Genomic DNA, 26,309 nt, shown 5'->3' with positions numbered 1-26,309 from the left:
TAACTTTCCAATGAGAAATAAGTGTTTTTAACTCGTACGATAAAAAACGGGTTTGTTTTATTCTGGGGCCCCCACTGTAAACTGGGCCCCGGGCCCCCACAATCGTAAATCCGGCTCTGACTATGCTAGACTAGATCTGGCATCTCATCCGATTGCGAGTGATGCATGTGAATGAAATCGAAGAATAGCGTTGCCATATCCAAAAAAGTGGGACCCCAGCCCTGCCATCTCTCACTAAGAAAATATAACGAAATGGAACGCAAATGCTGAACAAAAGAATGAAGTTTACAATTTATACTGTAGAATTTTCAATTTGATTATTTCGCAATAGAATTCGCAATGGTATGAAAACATTATATTGCCATGCAATTAGCGTATCGAATCGGACACGCAGAATCTGAATTGATCATAATTAACAGCTTGTAAAAACTGGCCATCCTATACTGCAGATGAATCCATTCTAGACCATAAGCAACATCATAATTACTTTTCAGCTACTTTAGTTCCACTCAGTTCTAATCAACGCATTTTGTTTTTCTGCTTCCAGGTAATTAAAAGTGATCAACCTTCCACGGCAGAACTCTGTGCCGTACGATCGTCAATTTGCACGCTCAAATCAGCCACAGCAACAACTGCAGTGTATGTAGTTTGTCTCCAGTGTCAGTCTAATCCGACAACCGCGCAGTGCACCAACGACGGAGTCTGCCGGTCACGGGAAGAAAACATTGGACCGAAATAAATGATCTGTATAATTTTACACCATTGATCCAATAATGGAGTATCGGTGTTGCTGCACAATGTGTCTTCGCGTATGATTCAATAGGGTGTCCCAGCAACTGCAGCCTACAGTTTCGATCGAGCTACGCTAGAAAGAACCCCCCAGGAAAGGTTCCGCAACCAGCTGCGACAATTTAATCCCATCAAACAAAGTACTTAGACTAGATTTTCCGCACGGTTTGGACGCAAATTTTACGACGTCGATAGTTGCTCAAAAGCTGCCCGCAGCTCGAAACTCATAGGAAATTTGACGTGAACAAGCGGTTTACAGCCTTTGACGCTCAATCGTTCGCCTAACATACTTCTGGGAGGGAAAACAGCAAGCACATTATGCACAACATCCGAACCAGCGAAGGGGAAATGAGTTTGATTGAAGTGTAGTAAAATATTTTGATTGCCGACTTTACCGGAGGCGTGATTGGTGGACTAGTTTCGGTACCTGCGAATTCGCCCGCCCTCGAACGTGGCGGCAAATGAGTAATGGACGCGCCGCCTGACATGGCAAACCGGCGAACGGGACGGATTTCCTTGTAAAACTATAAACGATCCGTGTTTGCAATCGAAATCGACTGTTGTGCCGGTGCACGGCTACCCGAGTCCGTGTTGGCGATTTTTATTACCCGAGCTGCCCTGCCCCGGCTTGTGTCGAACGCATATGATTTATGAAATTGTGCGTAAAATGGCGATTAGATTTGTTGCTACATTGCGGCAGCGGCGGTTGCGGTGGGTTCTCGTGTAGTAGACGCGAAACTAATGCGTGGTTTGGTTCAGCTGCCGGTGGAGTGTTTTATGTTTTTCTTTCTTTCTTATGAACAGGTTAATTGTTGACTAGTGGCTACACCGGCTGTATGAATAGTGGCTAGGTGAACATGTTACAACTAGAGTTTCATGAAAGAAGTACTTTGCAACAACAGCTGGTTTCCTAGTTGGCTACATGGGCTGAGTTTTGTAGTTTATCAACGCAGGTATTTTACCAAATAAAGTTTAAAAGCAACACCAAAACTGAACGATTGAAGTTTCATTAACTAGGTGTTTACAACAATTGAAAACTTTAACATACATTGTCAAATTTTGAACATAAGATTCCAATTCTTTCTTCCATCACCGAAGTAGAAAAATCCGTAAGCTTTCGAATTCGCTCTGTGAAAATTAACCATTCCCGGCCATTGTAGGGATGTCAACGTGAAAACATCCCGCATCGGATCCCGTGACATAGCGAAACTGTGCTCCTTCGGTACACACTCATCAGCGGGATCAAAAACGTCGAAGAAGTAACTGCATCGGTCCCGTTTCAGAAGATTAACCGCAGGTTCACTCACCGGTTGCCGGAAATAATGATAGTTGTGCAATTTTAGGCTGTCGTTGCAGCACATTCCGTCGAAAAACGGATTAATCACCGATTGGCCTTCCGTGGTATGGTAGAGTACGCCCCTCGGAACAACGGCTGCTTCTTCCAGCAACCGAGTAACAACAAACCAAAGCCGATCTTGCTCTTTAACCACTAAAACTTTATTCGCCCCTTTTACCGGAACCAAATTCTCGTCCAAGCTGAATTGTGGGCCAAAGTCTACCGTTAGCTGGAATGCTGGATCACCATGAAACGGGCTTTGAATTTGCTCCCAGTTTGGGTTCCAGCTTTTCGGCTCCAGCAAGAGATACCAATCGATCAGATCTAAGCTGTAGAAAAGCTTCCGACCGTTGAACACATCCTGCCCTGGGCATCCAAACGCTAAGTAGTAATCAGAGTCCTGGCCTTCTAGTTTGCCCAAGAAGTAAACGGACTGTAACCGCTGCGCGCGTTGAAGGTTTCGAAGTGAATGTTCCAACTTCAGCTGCTCTTCCGGAGACAGCGTTCGAAATGCGTAGGACAGATACGGTATCTGCTCGGGAAGATTCTCGTGGTTCATTTTGTCACTGAATGTGTTGTTTGAGAAAAAACAAGTTTACTTTTGCAAGGCCTACTTTGCAATGTGTGAAGCATAACAAATATACTAGGTGAATTATTAAAAGATGCTTACAGCTAAATTCAAATGACGTGTCAAACTTCAAGCATACTCCAGGTGTAAAGTTAATAGGGCTGGTATAGTTATCATTTCAAGATCAAATTTCAAATACATATATATTTACTCTGAGAAAAAAGACAAATTTCACCCTCGAAACAGCTTAATTACCAAAAATGTCATTCAGGTTCGAAGCGAGAAGTAAAATTTATACTTAAAAGCTGTTTCGAATATGGAATATTTTCAAATATCGAACACTCTTTTCAAGCCTCTTTTTAAAAGTATTTATCTCTATCTCCTTGACTAAGCTTTAGTTTGTATTTATAATTACTTCATCTTGGGTCTTTAGATATCGTTACTATATCTATCTTTAATCTTTTCTTCTTTTTCATTTTGTTCCTTAGACATAATTTATTAACATTCGTCCTTTCTCTTTTCTGTCTAATATCACAATTTTCGATTTTAAATTTACTATTTCAAATTAATATCTATTATCACAATGACTTGAAAAAATATACAACAACATAACAATAATATTTCTTCATTTTTCTGCCATTCATTCCTTTCTCTTCTGTACTCCCATCTTTCTTCTTTCTCTATCTTCTTTCTTCTTTCTTCTTTCTTCTTCTACTCCTTCTTCTTCTACTCCTTCTTCTTTCTTCTTTCTTCTTTCTTCTTTCTTCTTTTTATCTCTTCTCTCTTCTCTCTTCTCTCTTCTCTCTTCTCTCTTCTCTCTTCTCTCTTCTCTCTTCACTCTTCTCTCTTCTCTCTTCTCTCTTCTCTCTTCTCTCTTCTCTCTTCTCTCTTCTCTCTTCTCTCTTCTCTCTTCTCTCTTCTCTCTTCTCTCTTCTCTCTTCTCTCTTCTCTCTTCTCTCTTCTCTCTTCTCTCTTCTCTCTTCTCTCTTCTCTCTTCTCTCTTCTCTCTTCTCTCTTCTCTCTTCTCTCTTCTCTCTTCTCTCTTCTCTCTTCTCGCTTCTCTTTTCTCTTTTCTCTCTTCTCTCTTCTCTCTTCTCTCTTCTCTCTTCTCTCTTCTCTCTTCTCTCTCCTTTCTTCTCTCTTCTCTCTTCTCTCTCTATTCTCTATTCTCTATTCTCTATTCTCTATTCTATATTCTCTATTCTCTATTCTCTATTCTCTATTCTCTATCCTCTATTCTCCATTCTCTATTCTCTATTCTCTATTCTCTATTCTCTATTCTCTATTCTCTATTCTCTATTCTCTATTCTCTATTCTCTATTATCTATTCTCTATTCTCTATTCTCTATTTTCTATTCTCTATTCTCTATTCTCTATTCTCTATTCTTTAGTCTCTATTCTCTATCCTCTATTCTCTATTCTCTATTCTCTATTCTCTATTATCTATTCTCTATTCTCTATTCTCTATTCTCTATTCTCTATTCTCTATTCTTTATTCTCTATTCTCTACTCTCTATTCTCTATTCTCTATTCTCTATTCGCTATTCTCTATTCTCTATTCTCTATTCTCTATTCTCTATTATCTATTCTCTATTCTCTATTCTCTATTCTCTATTCTTTATTCTCTATTCTCTATTCTCTATTCTTTATTCTCTTTTCTCTATTCTCTATTCTCTATTCTCTATTCTCTATTCTTTATTCTCTATTCTCTACTCTCTATTCTCTATTCTCTATTCTCTATTCTCTATTCTCTATTCTCTATTCTCTATTCATTATTCTCTATTCTCTATTCTCTATTCTCTATTCTCTATTCTCTATTCTCTATTCTCTATTCTCTATTCTCTATTCTCTTTTCTCTACTCTCTATTCTATATTCTCTATTCTCTATTCTCTATTCTCTATTCTCTATTCTCTATTCTCTATTCTCTATTCTCTATTCTCTATTCTCTATTCTCTATTCTCTATTCTCTATTCTTTATTCTCTATTCTCTATTCTCTATTCTCTATTCTGTATTCTCTAATCTCTATTCTTCATTCTCTATTCTCTATTCTCTATTCTCTATTCTCTACTCACTATTCTATATTCTCTATTCTCTATTCTCTATTCTCTATTCTATATTCTCTATTCTCTATCCTCTATTCTATATTCTCTATTCTCTATTCTCTATTCTCTATTCTCTATTATCTATTCTCTATTCTCTATTCTCTATTCTCTATTCTCTATTGTCTATTCTCTATTCTCTATTCTCTATTCTCTATTCTCTATTCTCTATTCTCTATTCTCTACTCTCTATTCTCTATTCTCTATTCTCTATTCTCTATTCTCTATTCTCTATTCTCTATTCTCTATTCTCTACTCTCTATTCTCTATTCTCTATTCTCTATTCTCTATTCTCTATCCTCTATTCTCTATTCTGTATTCTCTATTCTCTATTCTCTATTCTCTATTCTCTATTCTCTTTTCTCTATTCTCTATTCTCTATTCTCTATTCTCTATTCTCTATTCTCTATTCTCTATTCTTTATTCTCTATTCTCTATCCTCTATTCTCTATTCTCTATTCTCTATTCTCTATTCTCTATTCTCTATTATCTATTATCTATTATCTATTCTCTATTCTCTATTCTTTATTCTCTATTCTCTATTCTCTATTCTCTATTCTCTATTCTCTATTCTCTATTCTCTATTCTCTATTCTCTATTCTCTATTCTCTATTCTCTATTTTCTATTCTCTATTCTCTATTCTCTATTCTCTATTCTCTATTCTCTATTCTCTATTCTCTATTCTCTATTCTCTATTCTCTATTTTCTATTCTCTATTCTCTATTCTCTCTTCTCTCTTCTCTCTTGTCTCTTCTCTCTTGTCTCTTGTCTCTCTATTCTCTATTCTCTATTCTCTATTCTCTATTCTCTATTCTCTATTCTCTATTCTCTATTCTCTATTCTCTATTCTTTATTCTCTATTCTCTATCCTCTATTCTCTATTCTCTATTCTCTATTCTCTATTCTCTATTATCTATTATCTATTATCTATTATCTATTCTCTATTCTTTATTCTCTATTCTCTATTCTCTATTCTCTATTCTGTATTCTCTAATCTCTATTCTTCATTCTCTATTCTCTATTCTCTATTCTCTATTCTCTACTCACTATTCTATATTCTCTATTCTCTATTCTCTATTCTCTATTCTATATTCTCTATTCTCTATCCTCTATTCTATATTCTCTATTCTCTATTCTCTATTCTCTATTCTCTATAATCTATTCTCTATTCTCTATTCTCTATTCTCTATTCTCTATTCTCTATTCTCTATTCTCTATTCTCTATTCTCTATTCTCTATTCTCTATTCTCTATTCTCTATTCTCTATTCTCTATTCTCTATTTTCTATTCTCTATTCTCTATTATCTATTCTCTATTCTCTATTCTCTATTCTCTATTCTCTATTCTCTATTCTCTATTCTCTATTTTCTATTCTCTATTCTCTATTCTCTCTTCTCTCTTCTCTCTTGTCTCTTCTCTCTTGTCTTTTGTCTCTCTATTCTCTATTCTCTATTCTCTATTCTCTATTCTCTATTCTCTATTCTCTATTCTCTATTATCTATTCTCTATTCTTTATTCTCTATTCTCTATCCTCTATTCTCTATTCTCTATTCTCTATTCTCTATTCTCTATTATCTATTATCTATTATCTATTATCTATTCTCTATTCTTTATTCTCTATTCTCTATTCTCTATTCTCTATTCTGTATTCTCTAATCTCTATTCTTCATTCTCTATTCTCTATTCTCTATTCTCTATTCTCTACTCACTATTCTATATTCTCTATTCTCTATTCTCTATTCTCTATTCTATATTCTCTATTCTCTATCCTCTATTCTATATTCTCTATTCTCTATTCTCTATTCTCTATTCTCTATAATCTATTCTCTATTCTCTATTCTCTATTCTCTATTCTCTATTCTCTATTCTCTATTCTCTATTCTCTACTCTCTATTCTCTATTCTCTATTCTCTATTCTCTATTCTCTATTCTCTATTCTCTATTCTCTATTCTCCATTCTCTATTCTCTATTCTCTATTCTCTATTCTCTATTCTCTATTCTCTATTCTCTATTCTCTATTCTCTATTCTCTATTCTCTATTCTCTATTCTCTATTCTCTATTCTCTATTCTCTATTCTCTATTCTCTATTCTCTATTCTCTATTCTCTATTCTCTATTCTCTATTCCCTATTCTGTATTCTCTATTTTCTATTCTCTATTCTTTATTCTCTATTCTCTATTCTCTATTCTCTATTCTCTATTCTCTATTCTCTATTCTCTATTCTCTATTCTCTATTCTCTATTCTCTATTCTCTATTCTCTATTCTATATACTCTATTCTCTATTCTCTACTCTCTATTCTCTATTCTCTATTCTCTATTCTCTATTCTCTATTCTCTATTCTCTATTCTCTATTCTCTATTCTCTATTCTCTATTCTCTATTCTCTATTCTCTATTCTCTATTCTCTATTCTCTATTCTCTATTCTCTATTCTCTATTCTCTATCCTCTATTCTCTATTCTCTATACTCTATTCTCTATTCTCCATTCTCTATTCTCTATTCCCTATTCTCTATTCTCTATTCTCTACTCTCTATTCTCTATTTTCTATTCTCTATTCTCTATTCTCTATTCTCTATTCTCTATTCTCTATTCTCTATTCTCTATTCTCTATTCTCAATTTTCTATTCTCTATTCTCTATTCTCTATTCTCTATTCTCTATTCTCTATTCTCTATTCTCTATTCTCTATTCTCTATTCTCTATTCTCTATTCTCTATTCTCTATTCTCTATTTTCTATTCTCTATTCTCTATTCTCTATTCTCTATTCTCTATTCTCTATTCTCTATTCTCTATTCTCTATTCTGTATTCTCTATTTTCTATTCTCTATTCTGTATTCTCTATTTTCTATTCTCTATTTTTATTCTCTATTCTCTATTCTCTATTCTCTATTCTTTATTCTCTATTCTCTATTCTCTATTCTCTATTCTCTATTCTCTATTCTCTATTCTCTATTGTCTATTCTCTATTCTTTGTTCTCTATTCTCTATTCTCTATTCTCTATTTTCTATTCTCTATTCTCTACTCTCTATTCTCTATTCTCTATTCTCTATTCTTTATTCTCTGCTCTCTGTTCTCTATTCTCTATTCTCTATTCTCTATTCTCTATTCTCTATTCTCTATTCTCTATTCTCTATTCTCTATTCTCTATTCTCTATTCTCTATTCTCTATTCTCTATTATCTATTATCTATTATCTATTATCTATTCTCTATTCTTTATTCTCTATTCTCTATTCTCTATTCTCTATTCTCTATTCTCTATTCTCTATTCTCTATTCTCTATTCTCTATTCTCTATTCTCTTTTCTCTATTCTCTATTCTCTATTCTCTATTCTCTATTCTCTATTCTCTATTCTCTATTCTCTATTCTCTATTCTCTATTCTCTATTCTCTATTCTCTATTCTCTATTCTCTATTCTCTATCTTCTATTCTCTATTCTCTATACTCTATTCTCTATTCTCCATTCTCTATTCTCTATTCCCTATTCTCTATTCTCTACTCTCTATTCTCTATTCTCTATTCTCCATTCTCTATTCTCTATTCTCTATTCTCTATTCTCTATTCTCTATTCTCTATTCTCTATTCTCTATTCTCTATTCTCTATTCTCTATTCTCTATTCTCTATTCTCTATTCTCTATTCTCTATTTTAAATTTTCTATTCTCTATTCTCTATTCTCTGTTCTCTATTCTCTATTCTCTATTCTCTATTCTCTATTCTCTATTCTCTATTCTCTATCCTCTATTCTCTATTCTGTATTCTCTATTCTCTATTCTCTATTCTCTATTCTCTATTCTCTATTCTCTTTTCTCTATTCTCTATTCTCTATTCTCTATTCTCTATTCTCTATTCTCTATTCTTTATTCTCTATTCTCTATCCTCTATTCTCTATTCTCTATTCTCTATTCTCTATTATCTATTATCTATTATCTATTCTCTATTCTCTATTCTTTATTCTCTATTCTCTATTCTCTATTCTCTATTCTCTATTCTCTATTCTCTATTCTCTATTCTCTATTCTCTATTCTCTATTCTCTATTCTCTATTCTCTATTCTCTATTCTCTATTCTCTATTCTCTATTCTCTATTCTCTATTTTCTATTCTCTATTCTCTATTCTCTCTTCTCTTTTCTCTCTTGTCTCTTCTCTCTTGTCTCTTGTCTCTCTATTCTCTATTCTCTATTCTCTATTCTCTATTCTCTATTCTCTATTCTCTATTCTCTATTCTCTATTCTCTATTCTCTATTCTCTATTCTCTATTCTCTATTCTCTATTCTCTATTCTCTATTCTCTAATCTCTATTCTCTATTCTCTATTCTCTATTCTCAATTTTCTATTCTCTATTCTCTATTCTCTGTTCTCTATTCTCTATTCTCTATTCTCTATTCTCTATCCTCTATTCTCTATTCTGTATTCTCTATTCTCTATTCTCTATTCTCTATTCTCTATTCTCTATTCTCTTTTCTCTATTCTCTATTCTCTATTCTCTATTCTCTATTCTCTATTCTCTATTCTCTATTCTTTATTCTCTATTCTCTATCCTCTATTCTCTATTCTCTATTCTCTATTCATTCTCTATTCTCTATTATCTATTATCTATTATCTATTCTCTATTCTTTATTCTCTATTCTCTATTCTCTATTCTCTATTCTCTATTCTCTATTCTCTATTCTCTATTCTCTATTCTCTATTCTCTATTCTCTATTCTCTATTCTCTATTCTCTATTCTCTATTCTCTATTCTCTATTCTCTATTCTCTATTCTCTATTCTCTATTTTCTATTCTCTATTCTCTATTCTCTCTTCTCTCTTCTCTCTTGTCTCTTCTCTCTTGTCTCTTGTCTCTCTATTCTCTATTCTCTATTCTCTATTCTCTATTCTCTATTCTCTATTCTCTATTCTCTATTCTCTATTCTCTATTCTCTATTCTCTATTCTCTATTCTCTATTCTCTATTCTCTATTCTCTATTCTCTATTCTCTATTCTCTATTCTCTATTCTCTATTCTCTATTCTCTATTCTCTATTCTCTTTTCTCTATTCTTTTTTCTCTATTCTCTATTCTCTATTCTCTATTCTCTCTTCTCTCTTCTCTATTCTCTATTCTCTATTCTCTATTCTCTATTCCCTATTCTCTATTCTCTATTCTGTATTCTCTATTTTCTATTCTCTATTCTCTATTTTCTGTTCTCTATTCTCTATTCTCTATTCTCTATTCTCTATTCTCTATTCTCTATTCTCTATTCTCTATTCTCTATTTTCTATTCTCTATTCTCTATTTTCTATTCTCTATTCTCTATTTTCTATTCTCTTTTCTCTATTCTCTATTCTCTATTCTCTATTCTCTATTCTTTATTCTCTATTCTCTATTCTCTATTCTCTATTCTCTATTCTCTATTCTCCATTCTCTATTCTCTATTCTCTATTCTCTACTCTCTATTTTCTATTCTGTATTCTCTATTCTCTATTCTCTATTCTCTATTCTCTATTCTCTATTCTCTATTCTCTATTCTCTATTCTCTATCCTCTATTCTCTATTCTGTATTCTCTATTCTCTATTATCTATTCTCTATTCTCTATTCTCTATTCTCTATTCTCTATTCTCTATTCTCTATTCTCTATTCTCTATTCTCTATTCTCTATTCTCTATTCTCTATTCTCTATTCTCCATTCTCTATTCTCTATTCTCTATTCTCTGTTCTCTATTCTCTATTCTCTATTCTCTATTATCTATTCTCTATTCTCTATTCGCTATTCTCTATTCTCTATTCTTTATTCTCTATTATCTATTATCTATTCTCTATTCTCTATGCTCTATTCTCTACTCTCTATTCTCTATTCTGTATCCTGTATTCTCTATTATCTATTCTCTATTCTCTATTCTCTATTCTCTATTCTCTATTCTGTATCCTGTATTCTCTATTCTCTATTCTCTATTCTCTATTCTCTATTGTCTATTCTCTATTCTCTATTCTCTATTCTCTATTCTCTTTTCTCTATTCTCTAATATCTATTCTCTATTCTCTATTCTCTACTCTCTACTCTCTTTTCTTTATTCTCTATTCTCTTTTCTTTATTCTCTATTCTCTATTCTCTATTCTCTATTCTCTATTCTCTATTCTCTATTCTCTATTCTCTATTCTCTATTCTCTATTCTCTATTCTCTATTCTCTATTCTCTATTCTCTGTTCTCTATTCTCTATTCTCTATTCTCTATTCTCTATTCTCTATTCTCTATTCTCTATTCTCTATTCTCTATTCTCTGTTCTCTATTCTCTATTATCTATTCTCTATTCTCTATTCTCTACTCTCTATTCTCTATTCTCTATTCTCTATTCTCTATTCTCTATTCTCTATTCTCTATTCTCTATTCTCTATTCTCTATTCTCTATTCTCTATTCTCTATTCTCTATTCTCTATTCTCTATTCTCTATTCTCTATTCTCTATTCTCTATTCTCTATTCTCTATTCTCTATTCTCTATTTTCTATTATCTATTCTCTATTCTCTATTCTCTATTCTCTATTCTCTATTCTCTATTCTCTATTCTCTATTCTCTATTCTCTATTCTCTATTCTCTATTCTCTATTCTCTATTCTCTATTCTCTATTATCTATTATCTATTCTCTATTCTTTATTCTCTATTCTCTATTCTCTATTCTCTATTCTCTATTCTCTATTCTCTATTCTCTATTCTCTATTCTCTATTCTCTATTCTCTATTCTCTATTCTCTATTCTCTATTCTCTATTCTCTATTCTCTATTCTCTATTCTCTATTCTCTATTCTCTATTCTCTATACTCTATTCTCTATTCTCCATTCTCTATTCTCTATTCCCTATTCTCTATTCTCTATTCTCTACTCTCTATTCTCTATTCTCTATTCTCTATTCTCTATTCTCTATTCTCTATTCTCTATTATCTATTCTCTATTCTCTATTCTCTATTCTCTATTCTCTATTCTCTATTCTCTATTCTCTATTCTCTATTCTCTATTCTCTATTCTCTATTCTCTATTCTCAATTTTCTATTCTCTATTCTCTATTCTCTATTTTCTATTCTCTTCTCTATTCTCTATTCTCTATCCTCTATTCTCTATTCTGTATTCTCTATTCTCTATTCTCTATTCTCTATTCTCTATTCTCTATTCTCTATTCTCTATTCTCTATTCTCTATTCTCTATTCTCTATTCTCTATTCTCTATTCTCTATTCTCTATTCTCTATTCTTTATTCTCTATTCTTTATTCTCTATTCTCTATCCTCTATTCTCTATTCTCCATTCTCTATTCTCTATTATCTATTATCTATTATCTATTATCTATTATTTATTCTCTATTCTCTATTCTCTATTCTCTATTCTCTATTCTCTATTCTCTATTCTCTATTCTCTATTCTCTATTCTCTATTCTCTATTCTCTATTCTCTATTTTCTATTCTCTATTCTCTATTCTCTCTTCTCTCTTCTCTCTTCTCTCTTGTCTCTTCTCTCTTGTCTCTTGTCTCTCTATTCTCTATTCTCTATTCTCTATTCTCTATTCTCTATTCTCTATTCTCTATTCTCTATTCTCTATTCTTTTCTCTCTATTCTCTATTCTCTATTCTCTCTTCTCTATTCTCTATTCTCTATTCTCTATTCTCTATTCTCTATTCCCTATTCTCTATTCTCTATTCTGTATTCTCTATTTTCTATTCTCTATTCTCTATTTTCTGTTCTCTATTCTCTATTCTCTAATCTCTATTCTCTATTCTCTATTCTCTATTCTCTATTCTCTATTCTCTATTCTCTATTTTCTATTCTCTATTCTCTATTTTCTTTTCTCTTTTCTCTATTCTCTATTCTCTATTCTCTATTCTTTATTCTCTATTCTCTATTCTCTATTCTCTATTCTCTATTCTCTATTCTCTATTCTCTACTCTCTATTTTCGATTCTGTATTCTCTATTCTCTATTCTCTATTCTCTATTCTCTATTCTCTATTCTCTATTCTCTATTCTCTATCCTCTATTCTCTATTCTGTATTCTCTATTCTCTATTATCTATTCTCTATTCTCTATTCTCTATTCTCTATTCTCTATTCTCTATTCTCTATTCTCTATTCTCTATTCTCTATTCTCTATTCTCTATTCTCTATTCTCTATTCTCTATTCTCTATTCTCTATTCTCTATTCTCTATTATCTATTCTCTTTTCTCTATTCTCTATTCTCTATTCTCTATTCTCTATTCTCTATTCTCTATTCTCTATTCTCTATTCTCTATTATCTATTCTCTATTCTCTATTCGCTATTCTCTATTCTCTATTCTTTATTCTCTATTATCTATTATCTATTCTCTATTCTCTATGCTCTATTCTCTACTCTCTATTCTCTATTCTGTATTCTGTATTCTCTATTATCTATTATCTATTCTCTATTCTCTATTCTCTATTCTCTATTCTCAACTCTCTACTCTCTTTTCTTTATTCTCTATTCTCTTTTCTCTATTCTCTATTCTCTATTCTCTATTCTCTATTCTCTATTCTCTATTCTCTATTCTCTATTCTCTTTCTCTATTCTCTATTCTCTATTCTCTATTCTCTATTCTCTATTCTTTATTCTCTGTTTTCTGTTCTCTATTCTCTATTCTCTATTCTCTATTCTCTATTCTCTATTCTCTATTCTCTATTCTCTATTCTCTATTCTCTATTCTCTATTCTCTATTCTCTATTCTCTATTCTCTATTCTCTATTCTCTATTCTCTATTCTCTATTCTCTATTCTCTATTCTCTATTCTCTATTCTCTATTCTCTATTCTCTATTCTCTATTCTCTATTCTCTATTCTCTATTCTCTATTTTCTATTCTCTATTCTCTATTCTCTCTTCTCTCTTCTCTCTTGTCTCTTCTCTCTTGTCTCTTGTCTCTCTATTCTCTATTCTCTATTCTCTATTCTCTATTCTCTATTCTCTATTCTCTATTCTCTATTCTCTATTCTCTATTCTCTATTCTCTATTCTCTATTCTCTATTCTCTATTCTCTATTCTCTATTCTCTATTCTCTATTCTCTATTCTCTATTCTCTATTCTCTTTTCTCTATTCTTTTTTCTCTATTCTCTATTCTCTATTCTCTATTCTCTCTTCTCTCTTCTCTATTCTCTATTCTCTATTCTCTATTCTCTATTCCCTATTCTCTATTCTCTATTCTGTATTCTCTATTTTCTATTCTCTATTCTCTATTTTCTGTTCTCTATTCTCTATTCTCTATTCTCTATTCTCTATTCTCTATTCTCTATTCTCTATTCTCTATTCTCTATTTTCTATTCTCTATTCTCTATTTTCTATTCTCTTTTCTCTATTCTCTATTCTCTATTCTCTATTCTCTATTCTTTATTCTCTATTCTCTATTCTCTATTCTCTATTCTCTATTCTCTATTCTCCATTCTCTATTCTCTATTCTCTATTCTCTACTCTCTATTTTCTATTCTGTATTCTCTATTCTCTATTCTCTATTCTCTATTCTCTATTCTCTATTCTCTATTCTCTATTCTCTATCCTCTATTCTCTATTCTGTATTCTCTATTCTCTATTATCTATTCTCTATTCTCTATTCTCTATTCTCTATTCTCTATTCTCTATTCTCTATTCTCTATTCTCTATTCTCTATTCTCTATTCTCTATTCTCTATTCTCTATTCTCCATTCTCTATTCTCTATTCTCTATTCTCTGTTCTCTATTCTCTATTCTCTATTCTCTATTATCTATTCTCTATTCGCTATTCTCTATTCTCTATTCTTTATTCTCTATTATCTATTATCTATTCTCTATTCTCTATGCTCTATTCTCTACTCTCTATTCTCTATTCTGTATCCTGTATTCTCTATTATCTATTCTCTATTCTCTATTCTCTATTCTCTATTCTCTATTCTGTATCCTGTATTCTCTATTCTCTATTCTCTATTCTCTATTCTCTATTGTCTATTCTCTATTCTCTATTCTCTATTCTCTATTCTCTTTTCTCTATTCTCTAATATCTATTCTCTATTCTCTATTCTCTACTCTCTACTCTCTTTTCTTTATTCTCTATTCTCTTTTCTTTATTCTCTATTCTCTATTCTCTATTCTCTATTCTCTATTCTCTATTCTCTATTCTCTATTCTCTATTCTCTATTCTCTGTTCTCTATTCTCTATTCTCTATTCTCTATTCTCTGTTCTCTATTCTCTATTCTCTATTCTCTATTCTCTATTCTCTATTCTCTATTCTCTATTCTCTATTCTCTATTCTCTATTCTCTGTTCTCTATTCTCTATTATCTATTCTCTATTCTCTATTCTCTACTCTCTATTCTCTATTCTCTATTCTCTATTCTCTATTCTCTATTCTCTATTCTCTATTCTCTATTCTCTATTCTCTATTCTCTATTCTCTATCTCTATTCTCTATTCTCTATTCTCTATTCTATTCTCTATTCTCTATTCTCTATTCTCTATTCTCTATTCTCTATTTTCTATTATCTATTCTCTATTCTCTATTCTCTATTCTCTATTCTCTATTCTCTATTCTTCTCTATTCTCTATTCTCTATTCTCTATTCTCTATTCTCTATTCTCTATTCTCTATTCTCTATTCTCTATTCTCTATTCTCTATTATCTATTATCTATTCTCTATTCTTTATTCTCTATTCTCTATTCTCTATTCTCTATTCTCTATTCTCTATTCTCTATTCTCTATTCTCTATTCTCTATTCTCTATTCTCTATTCTCTATTCTCTATTCTCTATTCTCTATTCTCTATTCTCTATTCTCTATTCTCTATTCTCTATTCTCTATACTCTATTCTCTATTCTCCATTCTCTATTCTCTATTCCCTATTCTCTATTCTCTATTCTCTACTCTCTATTCTCTATTCTCTATTCTCTATTCTCTATTCTCTATTCTCTATTCTCTATTATCTATTCTCTATTCTCTATTCTCTATTCTCTATTCTCTATTCTCTATTCTCTATTCTCTATTCTCTATTCTCTATTCTCTATTCTCAATTTTCTATTCTCTATTCTCTATTCTCTATTTTCTATTCTCTTCTCTATTCTCTATTCTCTATCCTCTATTCTCTATTCTGTATTCTCTATTCTCTATTCTCTATTCTCTATTCTCTATTCTCTATTCTCTATTCTCTATTCTCTATTCTCTATTCTCTATTCTCTATTCTCTATTCTCTATTCTCTATTCTCTATTCTCTATTCTCTATTCTCTATTCTTTATTCTCTATTCTTTATTCTCTATTCTCTATCCTCTATTCTCTATTCTCCATTCTCTATTCTCTATTATCTATTATCTATTATCTATTATCTATTATTTATTCTCTATTCTCTATTCTCTATTCTCTATTCTCTATTCTCTATTCTCTATTCTCTATTCTCTATTCTCTATTCTCTATTCTCTATTCTCTATTCTCTATTTTCTATTCTCTATTCTCTATTCTCTCTTCTCTCTTCTCTCTTCTCTCTTGTCTCTTCTCTCTTGTCTCTTGTCTCTCTATTCTCTATTCTCTATTCTCTATTCTCTATTCTCTATTCTCTATTCTCTATTCTCTATTCTCTATTCTTTTCTCTCTATTCTCTATTCTCTATTCTCTCTTCTCTATTCTCTATTCTCTATTCTCTATTCTCTATTCTCTATTCCCTATTCTCTATTCTCTATTCTGTATTCTCTATTTTCTATTCTCTATTCTCTATTTTCTGTTCTCTATTCTCTATTCTCTAATCTCTATTCTCTATTCTCTATTCTCTATTCTCTATTCTCTATTCTCTATTCTCTATTTTCTATTCTCTATTCTCTATTTTCTATTCTCTTTTCTCTATTCTCTATTCTCTATTCTCTATTCTTTATTCTCTATTCTCTATTCTCTATTCTCTATTCTCTATTCTCTATTCTCTACTCTCTATTTTCGATTCTGTATTCTCTATTCTCTATTCTCTATTCTCTATTCTCTATTCTCTATTCTCTATTCTCTATCCTCTATTCTCTATTCTGTATTCTCTATTCTCTATTATCTATTCTCTATTCTCTATTCTCTATTCTCTATTCTCTATTCTCTATTCTCTATTCTCTATTCTCTATTCTCTATTCTCTATTCTCTATTCTCTATTCTCTATTCTCTATTCTCTATTCTCTATTCTCTATTCTCTATTCTCTATTCTCTATTCTCTATTCTCTATTCTCTTTTCTCTATTCTCTATTCTCTATTCTCTATTCTCTATTCTCTATTCTCTATTCTCTATTCTCTATTCTCTATTCTCTATTCTCTATTATCTATTCTCTATTCTCTATTCGCTATTCTCTATTCTCTATTCTTTATTCTCTATTATCTATTATCTATTCTCTATTCTCTATGCTCTATTCTCTACTCTCTATTCTCTATTCTGTATTCTGTATTCTCTATTATCTATTATCTATTCTCTATTCTCTATTCTCTATTCTCTATTCTCAACTCTCTACTCTCTTTTCTTTATTCTCTATTCTCTTTTCTCTATTCTCTATTCTCTATTCTCTACTCTCTATTCTCTATTCTGTATTCTGTATTCTCTATTATCTATTATCTATTCTCTATTCTCTATTCTCTATTCTCTATTCTCTATTCTCTATTCTCTATTCTCTATTCTTTATTCTCTATTCTATATTCTCTATTCTCTATTCTCTATTCTCTATTCTCTACTCTCTATTCTCTATTCTCTATTCTCTTTTCTCTATTCTCTATTCTCTATTCTCTATTCTCTATTCTCTACTCTCTATTCTCTATTCTCTATTCTCTATTCTCTATTCTCTACTCTCTATTCTCTATTCTCTATTCTTTATTCTCTATTCTTTATTCTCTGTTCTCTGTTCTCTATTCTCTATTCTCTATTCTCTATTCTCTATTCTCTATTCTCTATTCTCTATTCTCTATTCTCTATTCTCTATTCTCTATTCTCTATTCTCTATTCTCTATTCTCTATTCTCTATTCTCTATTCTCTATTCTCTATTCTCTATTCTCTATTCTCTATTCTCTATTCTCTATTCTCTATTCTCTATTCTCTATTATCTATTCTCTATTCTCTATTCTCTATTCTCTATTCTCTATTCTCTATTCTCTATTCTCTATTCTCTATTCTCTATTCTCTATTCTCTATTCTCTACTCTCTATTCTCTATTCTCTATTCTCCTTTCTCTATTCTCTATTCTCTATTCTCTATTCTCTACTCTCTATTCTCTATTCTCTATTCTTTATTCTCTATTCTCTATTCTCTATTCTCTATTCTCTATTCTCTATTCTCTATTCTCTATTCTCTATTCATTATTCTCTATTCTCTATTCTCTATTCTCTATTCTCTATTCTCTATTCTCTATTCTCTATTCTCTATTCTCTATTCTCTTTTCTCTACTCTCTATTCTCTATTCTCTATTCTCTATTCTCTATTCTCTATTCTCTATTCTCTATTCTCTATTCTCTATTCTCTATTCTCTATTCTCTATTCTCTATTCTCTATTCTCTATTCTCTATTCTCTATTCTCTATTCTCTATTCTCTATTCTCTATTCTCTTTTCTCTATTCTCTATTCTCTATTCTTTATTCTCTATTCTCTATTCTCTATTCTCTATTCTCTATTCTCTATTCTCTATTCTCTATTCTCTATTCTCTATTCTCTATTCTCTATTCTCTATTCTCTATTCTCTATTCTCTATTCTCTATTCTCTATCCTCTATTCTCTATTCTCTATACTCTATTCTCTATTCTCTATTCTCTATTCTCTATTCCCTATTCTCTATTCTCTATTCTCTACTCTCTATTCTCTATTTTCTATTCTCTATTCTCTATTCTCTACTCTCTATTCTCTATTCTCTATTCTCTATTCACTATTCTCTATTCTCTATTCTCTATTCTCTGTTCTCTATTCTCTATTCTCTATTCTCTATTCTCTATTCTCTATTCTCTATTCTCTATTCTCTATTCTCTATTCTCTATTCTCTATTCTCTATTCTCTATTCTCTTTTCTCTATTCTCTATTCTCTATTCTCTATTCTCTATTCTCTATTCTCTATTCTGTACTCTCTATTCTCTATTATCTATTCTCTATTCTCTATTCTCTACTCTCTATTCTCTATTCTCTATTCTCTATTCTCTTTTCTCTATTCTCTATTCTCTATTCTCTTTTCTCTATTCTCTATTCTCTATTCTCTACTCTCTATTCTCTATTCTGTATTCTGTATTCTCTATTATCTATTCTCTATTCTCTATTCTCTATTCTCTATTCTCTATTCTCTATTCTCTATTCTCTATTCTCTATTCTCTATTCTCTATTCTCTATTCTCTATTCTCTATTCTCTATTCTCTATTCTCTATTCTCTATTATCTATTCTCTATTCTCTATTCTCTATTCTCTATTCTCTACTCTCTATTCTCTATTCTCTATTTTCTATTCTCTATTCTCTATTCTCTATTCTCTATCCTCTATTCTCTATTCTCTATTCTCTATTCTCTATTCTCTATTCTCTATTCTCTATTCTCTATTCTATATTCTCTATTCTCTATTCTCTATTCTCTATTCTCTATTCTCTATTCTCTATTCTCTGTTCCCCATTCTCCATGCTCTATTTTCTTTTCTTCATCCTCTAGTCTCTATTTTGTAGTCTCTCGTCATTAGTTTCTAGTCTCTAATCTCTACTCTGTAGTTTCTAGTCTCTAGTCTCTAGTTTATAGTCTCTAGTCTCTAGTTTCTAGTCTCTAGTTATAGCCTATTGTTTCTAATCTCTAGACTCTACTTTATTGTCTATAGTCAAACAAAACAATATCGCACGCTTAGCCTTAGGGCTAATAGCGGTCTCGATCAACTAGATTAGTTGAGAGAATTCGTTATCGATATTGTTTTTGGCACATTTTGCATATGTAGGATAAGTACAACGATACACCGTGCTGAGTCGAGTAAATTTCCAACTCGGAAGGATCCTCGACTCTATCGGGAATCGAACCCGATATCACAACCGTGTGGGAGAGCTAGCCGACCGACTTCACTAACCACAGAGCCTCGGGGACCACCCTTGTCTATAGTCTTTAGTCTCTATTCTCTAGCTCTCTTGTCTCTACACTCTAGTCTCTAGTCTCCAGTCTCCAGTCTCTAGTTTCTAGTCTCTAGTCTCTAGTTTTTGATTTCGAGTTTTTAGTCTCTAGTCTGTAAGCATCGCAATCTATTTTGTCGTGTCCAACGTACAGATAGGAGATCGCAGTATTCAGCAATTGTTTTTCTTTTAAAATTTTCCACAACTTTGCTGAAGTAAGCTATCAGGTAATTTTTCACAGTCAAATCTAGATGATCACGATTTTTCGAGTTTAGACCACTGTGCACTGTGGGATTTACAAATTAATCTTTTCACCAATATTTAATGTCTTGAAATATAACCCTTGGAATGTGTAGAAACTATTTTGGAAGTTATTTCATGAAATGGTGGTTGAGAAATGTTCTTTACAATAAGTATTTCGTCGGTTTCATCTCACTTTTCTGTACTTTACGACCTTCAAAAGGGCATTACTTAAAAATGTACCGTACGATGATTTTGAAATTTTGACCAGAGATTCTGGACGTCACGAATCGAATGGTGTGCTCAGATTATTTGGTGCATTTTATTTTATAATAACGGTCTGTGGGAGCACCGTGCCCCCACTTTCTTAACGCTAGCTAAACTCATTCAACTTCGTCCTTCTCCGGGGCCCCGTTTCACCGTCAGCGCACTGTACACCTTCTCGTTGCACCTGGTTCCTGCACACCCACGTTCTGTCCGGCGTCGACTTGCGGCCTTTGCCGCCAAAATGGCTCCTAATCGGCCTTCTCAGTCACCGGCGAAGGGTCCAATGGAATTCTCGGCGTACTTGTTTTTAATCGAAAACAGCGGGGCTCTGGGGAATATGGGTCGTATTTTGTCCTGATCAGCTAATTGGTGACGAGGCAATTGTTAAGGGGCAAGGAGAGTGCCTTACCTGCTGTTCACTGTAGCCACACACTTTTCTATCTTTGAATTTTTGTCTTCTAGCTATTGAAATATTCCAGATCGCGACCGTTCACTTTTACATCTGTTTAACGAGTGAGTGTTGTGGCTATAACAGGTCATTCCTCCTTGCCCTAAGACATTGACCTCGTCTAAGTTCTCGCGCCAATCATCGTAGCCGCGCTTTTTCATCTCCCCACATGTCATCTATATTTTCGCCTGCTCTATGTTTGGTACGGGTATCTGGAAAACCGATAGGTGGTAGGTTGCGTGCTTTAGGGTGCGGTGGTCTAACTCTGGCCTATCTGTGCAGGTGCGTTGGGGGTGTGACAGCAACTTACGACAAACCCTTCCTGTAGGTATCGCATTGCATTTCCAATGCCAGCGGTTCATAACTACCAGCAATCCCTACCGCCTTCATTGCTAGCGATGCTTACAAGTCTCTAGTCTCTGAACTGTAGTCTTTTCTAGTCTGTAGTCCATAATTTCTAGTCTCTAGTCTCTATTTCTAATCTCTAGTCTCTAGTTTCTAGACTCTAGCCTTTTGTCTCTATATTCTAGTCTCTAGGCTCTGGTCTCTAGTTTCTAGTCTGTAGTCTCTAGTTTCTAGTCTCTAGTCTCTATTTTCTAGTCTCTAGCCTCTTATCGCTAGTCTCTGGTCTCTTGTCTCTGAACTGCAGTCTATAGTCTTTAGTCTCCAGTCTCTAATCTCTAGGTCCTAGACTCTTGTCTTTATACTCTAGTCTCTGGTCTCTAGTCTCTAGTCTCTAGTTTCGGGTCTTTAGTTTGACGTCTTTAGTCTCACGTCTCTATTCTCTCGACTCTATTCTTTAGTCTCTGATCTCTAGTCTCTCGTGTTTAATCTTTAGTGACTTTAATCTCAAGCCTCTACTCTCTCGTCGTTATACTCTTTTCTCGATTCTCTCATCTCGATCTATAATACCTTCGGTATCTTTTCTCCTTCCTCTGCCATTGGTTCTATCATTAAGCGACTCTTTTGTATAGTGGTTTCTATTCTTTGGGCCTTAAATTTTTCGTCTACCACGTTCTTTCTAAGTATTCCTGTACAGGTCGGACTCGATTATCCGGAACATCAAAAAAAATTTCATTCCGGATAATCGAATCACACAAAAAAAACTGAAATTTTGCGATTAACGAACATAAAGTAAAAATTTATTTTTTTATTTCACTTGTATGATGCAGTGGCGTAACCAGAAGTTATTTTTGAGGCGAAAAGGGGTAAAATCTTGAGAAACAAAAAAATAAATTGGACATTGATTATTTTCACTTAATTCGAACATGTCCCAAACATGCCGGAAGGGACTTAAATGGTAACAAATATGCCAGAAGGGATGGTAAAGGCTAAATTTCGGAATAAAAATTGAAAACGGACACCAAAAAAAAAAAATTCCGGATAATCGTGTCCGACCTGTACTCACATTTTTCTTAAAAAAGAGTCTAGCTTAGCTTTTCAGTTTGAAATGTAAAAAAATAATAACTGTAGCATAGCCAATAATACACCCTTGAGTTGCTAAATCAAAAACACCCGGCACTAAAAGAAATTATTTATAGAATACTAGTAGAAAAAAGAGGAAAGTTTTTAGTTTTACAAAGCTATAGTTACACCTTTATATTTTTTTTTAAATTATTTTATCGCATTTGGTTTTGAATTGAGTTGTAACTTCCCTCTTAGTTTTGATGACTTGTAGCATCCCATATATTTCTTATAATATTTCGGTGAAACTTGTTTAGATCCATGCGCAGCGTTGCAACATTGCAATGGAATTTTCTCTTAGTTATAAGACAACCTCCAAAAAGACACACGGGTTAAATCGAAACATCCGTCCCTTCAGGCAAACCGTCAACCTCGTTCATCGAAAATAAAACCTCTATTTCCACCCTCCTTTGCCTTCAAATTCAAGTCTTTCCAGTATCGATCGTGACACAAATAAACGAACTTGAAAAACTAAATTTCCAAAATAAATTATTTTCTTTTGATCACACATCACGCGCACCCTTTGCCTACCGCGTGGCCACTTCGAATCGTGATCCAATCAAAACGATGGCCACTTTCTAATTACGGAAGATGTTGTGACATTTGAGGCGCGTTTCTAACCTTAACTCGATCAGTTTCTTGTGTAGGGTTTCAAAGACTTCTGCCATTTTTTTCTATTGCTTCTTCGAAACACGTGTTTTTTGCACATTCGCCAAATCAACTAACGTTAAAAACAGTGGCCCAAGGCTCTGAAAATACATAGGTTACAAATGGGGATCGCATAGCTTAGCAAATTGAAACCTATTTAGTTCTCTTTCTGAGCGACGTGTAAATAGTATTAGCAATTGATTGGCTAATTTTGTTTCTTTGCTTTGATAAATGTTGATCCATCAGACGTTGCTTCATCTAGACTGTTATTCCATGGTGGTCCAAAATGCAGACTCCAACGTTAGACCTTATAGTGTAAGGCATGCATATACCTATGCGTTCAAGCTGCAATAATATTGTGGAGGGTGATTTGCAGCATGTGAAGTTTCGCACCTGTTAAAAATAAGCCATCATCCATCCAAGCGCCAGCCGCGTGTTTATGTGGGAAGAGACACCCAACAGGCCAATTACAGACTGCTGGCTGGTTGGGGGATCCATTGTTGTTTTTGTTGTTGCTGGCTGGGGTGTCGTTCGTTCGTTATGGGTATGTTGGCGAAATTAGTGAAACAGAATGATGCGGTTGCTAAATTGAATTTTGTCGTAATGCAATTGCCGTAAGGGCATGTGAATTGGAAAGTATAATACTGCTTTGCTCAGGCGGGTTGTGTCTCTTTTCTATTTGTGGTAATGAAGTATAGCCGCACACTGTTGGGCTAGAGAACCACTTGTTTGCTGTACTTTATTTAATTCAGTGGAATTAAAATAGTAGCAGATTTTCTCATCATCTCATCGGCTTCCGCTAAAATTCATAAATCACGAACTAGTACATTTTCTTAACGTTGGCAATCGTTTTAGACAGCTTGAGTGAAATCACATCCCCTTTGGAGGAGTTGAACTTACTCCAATATTTAGCGTTCGTAATATAAAATAAACTTATGATTGTTTATCACTCACTCTTTCACTCTCACTCGGAGTACGGATGATTTAATAAAACTCTGTTCCATAGACGTGCGCAGGATTATAGCTGGAAGAAAGATTTAATAAAAATTATGACTTCAAATAGCTAAATTATTTTTGCAATATAATTTAAATATAATTTAAAATTTAATTGTAAATTGCTTCAGTCGAATCTTCAGACCTCCTTATTTGTTCAACAGGCAGCAAGCAATAATAGGGTTTTCGGATTGTTTCTTCCGTTGCATCACTGACGACTGGACAATTAACCTCATGTCAGCTTTCATGACGGCTATCGCGATGCTGTCGGGCAATGTTGGGTAACAAGATTGATATGCTAGTCCTGGGGAGAGAAGGCACAAAGCGTACTGACAGTTTTCTTGCTAGTTGCTAGAAACACTTTCACCTTTTATTTAATATCATACCTTTTAGACAATGGTTCAAAATGCCGAAGTCACTCTGGAATTAGTCCACAACTCGAGCTATTTGCGTGAAAATTTTTCTCAAATATTTGTTCAATTAACAATATAATATATTCCATTTTTTGCCTTTGTAAAGAAGACTTGCCAAGTGTAAAAACAAAGTAGAAATAATTTAAGATGAAACTTTGAAAAATTCATAATGCAGTAAAATGTGAAAGCCTCATAAAAGCAATCCAAGAAGAAAGTTTTTCAGTTCCACATGACCGAATAAAAATCAATTGAACATATTACCAAATGACCTATTTTCAACCTTATTGTATTATTGTAGGAATTCTAGTTCCGCTGTAATGAATGATAGCAGTACTAGTACGCAATTAGTTTTACTGTTTTCCACATAATAACTCGAAACCAGTTAATAAACAGCCACCAATTATGCTCCAGTTTAATGTTTAACCAAGAACTTTAGATAAATTTAGGACGAGCTTTCAAAGTATTGATTAAGAACCAAGAACACATGTTTTATGTATGAACTCCTAAACACACCAAAAAACAACACTTTTTCAAAACATATTTATGATAACTTTTTGTGGATCCCTATTGAAAAGTAAGAGTTTTTTAGAGTATAAGTTTAGCTCCCGGATTGTTCGGTACGTTCATAAATTAAAAAGCTACATGTTTGTGAGCTGGAGGTCCAAACTGAACTGTTTAATTATGTGGTTCGAAATGATCAACAGCAAAGGTCGTTAACGCACATTCTGCAACCCGGCAGTTTCAGTGCTATTGCATCGATAAGTAAAGTGAACAGAATGCTATACGTCGGGGCAATTGAATTTTATTTATTTAGGTTTTTAATTTATAAACCGGACGGAAGGTTAAAGGATTGTCACATTTATTGAGTTGATTGAAATAAACAATTTCATAACATCCATTTTATACAAGAGCAATAAACTTATTTGTATGAAACGATTCCACCTCAAAGCACTGATATATTTGATTGGAATGAAATTTTGCTTCTATGTTGTAAAAATACCTTTTATCTCAATTTCCGAACATTTAAATGCATTACAACATGGTTCAAACCTTGCAGAAATGATTTCCGATGAGTGCCTACCATAAGTTGATTAATTAATTTTTTTGGGACTATACACAGTTCCGGACCACTGCAAAAACGTGATCAAAAGAATTTTGACCCAAAAAAATTGATTTTATAACCGTAGTTTCTTTAGCAAAGTTGTTCTATTAACTAGTCTTCATTTTATAACAAAAGCAACGAAACAAATTTTCTTTATGTCATTTTTTAACATGAAAATCTACTCATCTACTGCAGTTGTAGCACATTCCATAATGAACAACTTTGTCGAAGACACAATACTTCTATCTGCCTTTTCAAATGGACTATTGTGGAGTTTTCTGTAGAATACCACTTGAAATCAATTTTTTTAAATATAACGTGATTTTTTATCACTCGTGTTATTTTAGTTAGTGAAGATTGATATGTCTATGTCTAGATAGCAATATGTTTGAATTATACTTTAACATAGAGATATCTGCTAAAAATGAGTTTTTATAAAATCATCAAAAACCAAAGAAATATACGAGCTAAAAATAAACTCACTTTGGTGAAAACATTGTAGAAAATCACTACAAATAGTTATATTGTAAATCTTCATTTTGAGGAGCATTTAGATAGGCAGATGGAAGAATGATGTCTTTGGCAAAGTTGTTTCAATATGTGCTACAACTTTGCCGAACTAAGTGGATTTTAAATGCAGAAATGTGAAAAGAATAATTCACTTCTCATTTTGAGGTGAATTATTCACAAAATGTTATCTCCCAGATGGTTTCGAGGTACGACGCTGGCCTAATAAGCCAGTCGTCGTAGGTTCGAGTCTCGGCTCGGGCCCAGTCAACCACAAATCGTATATCAATGTATGAGAACTATCGCAAATGTAGCACAACGAAGTCGAAATCGTATAACACGCAATTTATCATGCGCAGAAATTCATC

At 32.7% G+C, this 26,309-nt stretch overlaps 2 protein-coding genes across 3 annotated transcripts in view; one reads left to right on the top strand and one right to left on the bottom strand.

Annotated features, from left to right (window-relative positions):
- Positions 1-26,309, top strand: part of LOC129733203 (mucin-2) — a 506,006-nt gene that overhangs the window by 192,718 nt on the left and 286,979 nt on the right. The window lies entirely within an intron of this gene.
- Positions 1,842-2,700, bottom strand: LOC129733206 (radial spoke head protein 9 homolog). Its single transcript, XM_055694861.1, has one exon. It carries the CDS (start codon positions 2,682-2,684, stop codon positions 1,842-1,844), a length of 843 nt encoding a protein of 280 aa, XP_055550836.1. The 5' UTR covers positions 2,685-2,700.

Source organism: Wyeomyia smithii, chromosome 3 (assembly GCF_029784165.1).
Source record: "Wyeomyia smithii strain HCP4-BCI-WySm-NY-G18 chromosome 3, ASM2978416v1, whole genome shotgun sequence".
NCBI classification, from domain to species: domain Eukaryota; kingdom Metazoa; phylum Arthropoda; class Insecta; order Diptera; family Culicidae; genus Wyeomyia; species Wyeomyia smithii.
The sequence above is the reverse complement of the archived record's forward strand: the minus strand, read 5'-3'. Positions and strand labels throughout refer to the sequence as shown.

Bases quoted from the DNA above. Each gene is read 5' to 3' on its own strand.
- LOC129733206 (XM_055694861.1), bottom strand. From the start codon at position 2,684: ATGAACCACGAGAATCTTCCCGAGCAGATACCGTATCTGTCCTACGCA.